At 36.7% G+C, this 8226-nt stretch overlaps 1 protein-coding gene across 1 annotated transcript in view; it reads left to right on the top strand.

The window, feature by feature from the left end:
- RAB27B (RAB27B, member RAS oncogene family) overlaps window positions 1-7339 on the top strand; it is a 65458-nt gene extending 58119 nt beyond the window's left edge. Inside the window, exon 6 of the mRNA XM_008054868.2 lies at window positions 1064-7339. Within this exon, the coding sequence (XP_008053059.1) occupies window positions 1064-1253 (190 nt within the window). The 3' untranslated portion in view covers window positions 1254-7339. The remainder of the gene's footprint in view (window positions 1-1063) is intronic.
- The last annotated feature ends 887 nt before the right edge of the window (window positions 7340-8226 follow it).

Consider the following 8226-nt stretch of genomic DNA (forward strand, 5'->3'; position numbering starts at 1 on the left):
TGAGGTATCACCCGACCTTGCGCACTGCTGCTCAGTTGGTGGCACAGAGACATGAGACTGACATTAGAAGAAACCCCCTTGACTCCTGGATAGCACTTGAACTTCCATAGGAACATATCTGATGTTTTCATGAGCTACTTACTAATAGAAGGATCTAACACATACTGAATAATTATAATGTGCCAGCAACTCTCCCCAGACTTTAACTCATAAAGCCGCACATAACAACCATGTATTTGAGACACAAGAGTTAACCCATTTTATATACGAAGAATTGATCCGCAGAGAGACTAAGTCGCTGACAGAGGGCCGTGCCGCACAGTAGGAGCCAGAGCGTAAGTTCCATCCGGGTAGTCTGAAATGAGAGCTCATGCTCTCAAACACTGTACGCTCAACTACCTCTCAGTCAAGGCATGCAAAAGTCGAAGGAACAATCCCTGACACGGACGTGACAATGCAGTCTTTATCATAGCTGAGCTTAAGTGGTAGCTACAAGGAAAAAAACCATGTAATTGTAAATCGACTTGTAGAGCAGAATCTATCCTTGTTTTTTTTAATTTAAAGTAGTTTTAAAATCATATCTGCCAAATTTTTACTGAAGATTCTTCTTGAGAGCTTTGAAACTTATGAATCTTCTTGAAGCTTTTAATTCCAAAGAAATATCAACTGTATCCACGTGAACATCTTCAAAGCATGCCTAATTTCTCAATCAGACTGAGTAGACGAGAAGCAGTGTTTTAATGGCAACACTTGATCATCAGTTCAGACCTCTTTTCCCCTCTCGTTTTTTTCATTGATGATGCCTTGGCTTCATCTTCCTGGACTACCTCCTGCATCCGTTTCCTTACCCATAAAACTAGTTAAAACCACAGTAAAGAGCAGCCCATCAATTTTTACTCACTGAGAAAAAACAAGAATGCTTTCCAACTTAGCCAGCAAAAACAGGCTTATTTCATAATCTCTCAGCCAGCCATGTTTTTGCATGTGTGATTCATTTGTACATTTTGCTGTATCTGTTCTGATTGCCTCCTCTCTAAAATGTTTGTCATCTTTTCTATGCTAGCATACCATATTTTGAAACAAGTGCAGCAACTGGACAGAACGTGGAGAAAGCTGTAGAAACCCTTTTGGACTTAATCATGAAGAGAATGGAACAGTGTGTAGAGAAGACACAAGTCCCCGACTCTGTCAATGGTGGAAATTCTGGAAAGCTCGATGGGGAAAAACCACCAGAGAAGAAATGTGCCTGCTAGGCTCTACACAGGAACTGAAAATCAAGAAACCTACCCAAATCTTAACTTTCAAAACCAATGGCAAACCACAAAATTATTATTATTTACCATGCACCATGGCAAATCTTTCTTTTTCTGCCAGAAAAAACTATTTTTAAGAAACCAGAATAGTCAACAGTGTCCAAAAGAATTGACCCATTATCCTTAAGGCCCTTCCCAACAAGATCAAAGATTTCCCAATGTGATCTCATCATCCAAGATACTCAATTTGTTTTTCTTATAAAGCAGATGAGTATATAAGACAGTAGAGAAGAAATACCAGTGGGTTTTAAATTAGAGCAAAAATTACCTGTCACGTGGTGAAAAGGTTAGGTACTAAAGGGAGAGCATAGAAAGGTGATTTTTTTGGTAAAGATGGCGTTTACTTCATATATATAATCAATCTGATTCGTACTTTATATTTGCAACGGGGAAAGAAAACATTAGCTAAAAATGGATACAATGAAGAATTCTATGTGGTTCATTAAGAATGGCCTTACTGTGTACACCCGATAAGCTGTACTTGAATGATTAAATTACTGATAAGGTTATGAGCTGATGAATGTCACACTTCTGCTAAAATGTAGGAGATGGTGCCACAAAGTCATTTTTGTATTCTTAATAAATAGCATATAGACAAGAACAGGGCTGTGAATGACAATGTACAAGACAAATGCCCTGCGGGGGGAAGATGAGAGCATGGCATTTGGACAGCTGAAACTTAATGTATCTGTTACAGATGTCTGGAAGGGCGACTTAGCCAAATTTCACTCAAGCCAATTAAAAGCTGACATTATCAGTTGGGATAAAGAGAATCTCCAGAGATTTTCATTTCAAGCAAAATTTTAAAAATCAGTTTGGTGTTCAACTTCATATCTCATTTTTTTTCTTAGCAAGTGTGGATAAACTAGTCACGAGACATCGGCAGTTGCACTTTATTCAATATCTCTTTTAAAATGCAGTTAAGGAAAACTATCTGGCCTTAAAATTTTTTTGAGATAAAATATGCTGGTGATGGGGAACAAAAAGGGGCTACTAATTGTGGCTTTCCCTGTGGTTTACAAAAGCACTGGAAACCCTAAAGCACATTTTTTTCCCTCCACCCCTCCACCTCCCACCCTCTGCTTTGAATCAATTGCAGAAACGCAGGTATGTCACTGTGGAGGGCACCAAATTCAGAAGAGTCACCGGTCGGTTCTATGGTCCCTCTGAATTTCCCTGTCACTCGTCACATAAAACTTGATGATGCCGCATTCTGTGTTACAATATGTTTTTATTTTGCCTAAGGCAAAACACCTAGAGTAGCTCAGCTCAGTCCCAAATATAGCCCAATATTTGGGAGCTGGGGGGGGGGGGAAATGAAGGCTTATCTCACCAAAAATTGGGTCCATTGTTTTATGTTTTTTCACCTAAAGCTGCCTTTTCTTTTGGGAAAAAAAAAAATCATACCAAAAGTATTTTCCATTAGCCCGTCTCGTCATTGGGTCTAAACTAACATTACATTAGTTTTTGATCTTTCCGATAAACACAAGCCATTCCTTTCAAAATATAAGTATTTCAGCCAATTGTATCAATAACAAATGCAATGTTCTTCAAGTTTTGTATTAGAGTATGTAATTTTTTCATGAGATGGTTTGTCTTCCCATAAAATTTCTCAAATCAAACTTAATGTTTCCATATTCAATTCATACTTTTTTTTTTTTTTAAGTTACAAATGTTGGAGACCCTCAAATCCCAGTTGCCCATTCAACCTCTCTTTATCAACCTCTATCTGGTACTGACATGATTTTTAAAAAAAAGACAGATCCAGGGGAATGTCTAGATAGTTTATGCTTAGGATAGACCCTGAAATGTGTCATGAATCAAAACAATTTGGAAAAGTTGATGGGATTTGTCCCCAGTGACGTTCTCAGCATTGACTGCCTCGCTTGTCTGGTTTCTGCCACATCACGACAGCTTCTAAGATCGATTGTGGTGGGTATTCCCTCCCACGATGTTTTCCCTGGGATGCTCTTTATGATCTCAGTGCCTGTGCCATGAAGATAGAAAGCTATTACCTGACATTTAAGACCTTTCTCCTGGAAGGAAGTGAGCAGAAACAATATAGCCATGGCTGAGGCAAAATTTGGTGAACTTTTGTGGTCATGATCTCAGTTTCTCTTTGGATTCAAATTGTGATGTCCCCTGCATTTCCCAATTAGGAACATTTAGCCTTTATAAAACCCTAAAAGTATTCTATTTTAATGTATTTTTGTTTCTTTTCACCTTCCAGTTATATGATTGATTTACTTATGCCAAGATTCTGTCATTGTCAGTTTCTTAATGAGTTTCTCAGAGTTTATTTTAAGATCATTATTTGATAGCTGTAGCATGAAGCAGAGGGCGATGGTGCCCATAATTATAGAACTAGACCTGTAAAAATCACAATTATTGGGTAATAATCTTAACAGGGATGAAAACTGACAAGAAAACCAATTAAAATATTATTCTACTTATAAATAAATACTTGAACTAAAAAAATTTTCTGCAAATTTGGACATCTGACTCCAAATTATATGTAATCATTATTAGAAATTCTCCTCTCATAATTTAAACATTAACAGTTATGTGTAATTCGTTTTACAATTTTTAATTTATCTGGTGCGGTCACGTATGCACGCTGCTTTAAAGAATTCCATGTCCCCTTCATCCCACAACGGCATGTGTTTTTAGCCAAGATATGTCCTGTTACTGATGATCCCCCAATGTTTTAGTAAACTATGTTGTATTTTGGAGAAATATTTAAAATGTACATGAAACTCCTTTCTGATGTAGAAACCATTTCTGGAGTGTTTACACCACCAGATTGTTGTTTACATTGCTCTAACTCAGCACCTCAGCTACCTCTGTGACCAAATTTGTCTCCAACCACATAGCTCATTTCCTATAAGGTTATATCATAAGAAGCCCCCACAGAGACACTAACACAGCTACAGGTCTTCTGGTATCTTCAGCAAAGGATACAGGGGCTTTAATGGAATTTGGAGATTATAACCACCTGGCTTACTTTGAATGGAATGGACACTACTTGAGACCCTTGGCTGTGATTAGGGATAAAGTTACCTTTTAAGGGGAAAAAAAGACTCTTTAAAAAATGTATCACAAATAGTCAAGAAAACATAATGCTTGTCTTGATCTTATAATGGTCACGAGTTATGGATTGGCGGAGAAAATGCTAAATGCTGAGAATTGAGCCTGTAGGTCTCTCCCTATGAATTTTCAAATTCTTGCAAGTTACCACTCTCTCCAGTTTTCTATCATTTCCATCTTATCAGCTATTACACTGCAAAAAATTCAAAACCAGCATTTTCTCAAGTAAACACTTTATCTGTTCTTTTGAAGCAGATGGACCGTTCTATGTATCAGTGGGTGTTTTGTCATGCTTGTACTATAAATTGTTGTTTGCCAACCTGTCCATGCAGATGAACCAGGCGAGAGTTTTAATCAGCCCTTTCTTGTCCTCTTTAAAAGAGAGAGAAGCTTCATCATAAAGACATGATTACATTTTAAAAATAACATAATAACAGCCACAATATCATCTTCTTTAACCTATAAATTGAGTACACCGAGAATCAACACATTTGATGAACCCATGTGATTTCTCACCAGTAGAATGAGTGCAGCAAATAGAAAGAAAAGCAACATTATGCAGTAGGAGCAGCCTTTAGGTAGCCATCGTGTAGAAAGTCTTGTGTCCATGAAACAAAGTCATTCACTGTTCCGCATCTCTTGTTCACTTAAAAAAGGGCACATATGCTTTCCTTGTACGTCACACCAAATTTTGAGTAAAAAAAATTCCTCATTCATCAGGGATATGGGAGTTATAATCTAAAACTCAAACTATAAAGAAATAATAACCCAAATCTGGTTTCCTAAGATACATAATAACCCTTTAAAAGGAATATCTGAGAGCTGATATTTGCCAGGGTGATGAAGAGTTGTCTATCCTCAACTTTAGTCATCGTCCTCAACTACCAAGCTTTTAACCCTTAAACTAAGTCTAGTGTATCTAAATATTTTAGGGAAAACTTTGTCATTTTTAAGGATGCCAAAATGCTGTCTGTATCTGAAAAGGCCCAGAATTCACCATAAGTTATATTTTCTTCTTGATCTTCCACCAAGTTATCTTATTTCTGGGGAAAGTGCCAAGGTCTTACACATGAAAAGAAATATGGATTATTATCTGAAATGAGTGTTGTCTCAGTGCTTTATAAATCCATGAAGTTACATGTTTCATAAAGTAAAACTAATAAAATCATTGTAGACTGTTGCCTTAGAATTCTTAGGCAGAGACCCAACCACAATGGCATTGTTAAGTAAGAACTATAAAGAGTTAAAAGTTGTCTAAATTGTGTGCTTAAATATAACAGAACATGGAGAAAGTTATACTGAAAATGTTGATTTTGAGGTAGAAGTCAAAAAAACAATAGAAAAGATGTTTGTAACCAGGTCCGTGGGAAATACTTGTCCATAATTTTCATCTTCCAAGTAGAGATTTACAGTCTTAGAACCAAGCTAATACAAATATTCTTTAAGCATTTCATTATTGACATAAAAATGTAGAAAACTTAGAAACATTTTGTTTATGGCCTACAAATCTAATTTGTTCATAAATCACACTTCGGTTTTTCACAGAGTAGCAGCACAGAGATGCTTTTCTGCAGAGTTCTTTGTATCCACAGTGTATGATTGAGATGTTTTTCTCACTATATGGAGAGAATATCACCAATAGACAAACAAAAGCATTAGTACCGAAGTAATGAAAATATGTAAAAGGGTGTCATCTTTTGGGGGAAAAAAATACAAAGGAATCATCTTTGGTCTGAGTGGTTTAAATTTGGTTTCCTGGTTCCTTTCTTTCCAGGGTTTGTGAAAGTCATGGCTAACATCCTTCAGCTGACTTGGTGGCAAATACCGTAGGAACTAGCATGTCTGATCTTAACCCATGGATGCCTTACTTGATCAGTGATTGCTGTCCTCATGCCTGTTGGTACATCAAGGTGGTTTCTGTACCTAGCAACGTAATAATATATGCTAACCTTTACTCTTTTTCCAGGTGATTTTTTCTCAAATGCTTTTGTAGGAAGGAAAGTGGCCAGAAAGAACGATTTGGGGACCATGGGTAGGGCAGTAAATATCTCAGCGGCTTATCCTCATATAGGATTCATGAACCGTATGCTCCACAGGGGGTTTGTGGCAGGCCCAAAGGAGAAATGTATAAGAAAGTGGTTTATAAACTATGTTCCATTTTTCATAAGCAGACAGTGTTATCACAAGCCAAAAATTAATAAAAAACCATAGTCGTAATTTAAACCACTTGTTATAGAAAGAAGTATCATAGCAGAGAAAACACTAATTTTGGTAGAGGTATTGGAAACTACAAATGGGCAGTCAAGTTGAAGTCACTGTATTTGAAAATGTTTAATCTAACTCGCTATTGAAAAAAATAAGAGTTCTATTTCAATCTGTATGTCATCTTGTATTTCTTTCAAGGAAACCAGTTACACTCTAGGTATTACAACCTGGTCAAAATCTTCCATGTACACATTGGGTTTTTGTGTCCATAGCCTTGTAAAAGATACTGATTATATCTAAATTTATTTAAGAAAAAAACAAATTATCCTGCTTTTGTTAGTGTGTTAAAAGTAGGTGATGTTCTAATATAACACTGAAGTGCTTCACTGTATCCCAACTGTTTACCTTTAAGTAATGTTCTCCTCATTTTTAGGCTAAGCACGTTTGATTGTTTTGTCTGTCTCCTGCACAGATCTCTGTTTAGTCTAGTGCTATGAATGTCATTTGAAACTGTAAACATGGAGTTTTTATTCTATATGCCCTGAATAGACTGCGGTTCTTGACAAACACCGTTAGGTCATTATTTTGCTGTACCAATTTTGCTGTTCTAGTGGCTTCAGAAATCATAGCACTCAATGATTTTGTGGTGTCTGGGTTTGAATACTATGGTTGAGAATTGTATTTAGTGATTGTTTCTGCACATTTTTCCAATAAAAATGCATTTTTAGCAATGATTTTGTGTACTTAACGCAACTTTGTTTCTCTGCTGAAGCTAAATGTATGGTGGGCGGGGACTATTAAATCAATGTCAACATGAAATATATCACAGTAAAGAGTGGAATCCATTCAGAACCATAAATAAGCAATTTGTACTTAGCCAAGCGATTTTTGTTTCTCTCTCTAAAATTTTCATGAACTATTTGAAGACTGGGCTTTGCAAGTGAAATTTTCTAATACTTCTGAATGATACGCATTAAGCTGAGCGGTTAGCCTGCTGAAATAGTCTATGGTACACAGCACTCTCATGTATTATAACCTATTTCTTCTCCATAACAAAATGTTGAACAGTTGGTGGTATCTCCCTAAGTCACAGGACGGTGAAAGACTGGTGTTCAAGGCCAATTCAAGACTGTAATCATGCAGCTTCCTTTACAATGTTCATTTGCAAAGGCTGACATGTTCCCAGAGTGGATCTCCCTCCATATGTTACTTAGACAGCCTTTGCCAAGATAATGATGAGTTTTTAATTTAAAGATAAACAGCTCTCCCACTGCAGGCAAATAAATCCTTGGCACCATCCTCTCAACTTGACTCCCCAGTAGACAGTAACGCTGTCTCATGCAGAGAGAATCTTCTGCCCACAGGGCTCATCTGAAATAAAACACGATAAGTCCTTAGAGACATGCTTTCCTTAACAGTTTTATGGAATTTCTAAAGAGTCACAGCATGCCCTATATTGAGGGGGAAAAAAAGAGCATCCTGACAATCACTGTTTGTAATAATAGAATCTCTTTTTTAAAGTCTGTACATAAGGTAGGTTGTATTATTCACAGTTCTCCATATCAAGGAGAATTTCATTTCAAATATGGATTGCTACTTGTGAAAAAAGAATAGCTATAAT

This window comes from Carlito syrichta, unplaced genomic scaffold (genome assembly GCF_000164805.1).
Source record: "Carlito syrichta isolate Samal-C Ts95f unplaced genomic scaffold, Tarsius_syrichta-2.0.1 Scaffold301567, whole genome shotgun sequence".
Classification (NCBI taxonomy): domain Eukaryota; kingdom Metazoa; phylum Chordata; class Mammalia; order Primates; family Tarsiidae; genus Carlito; species Carlito syrichta.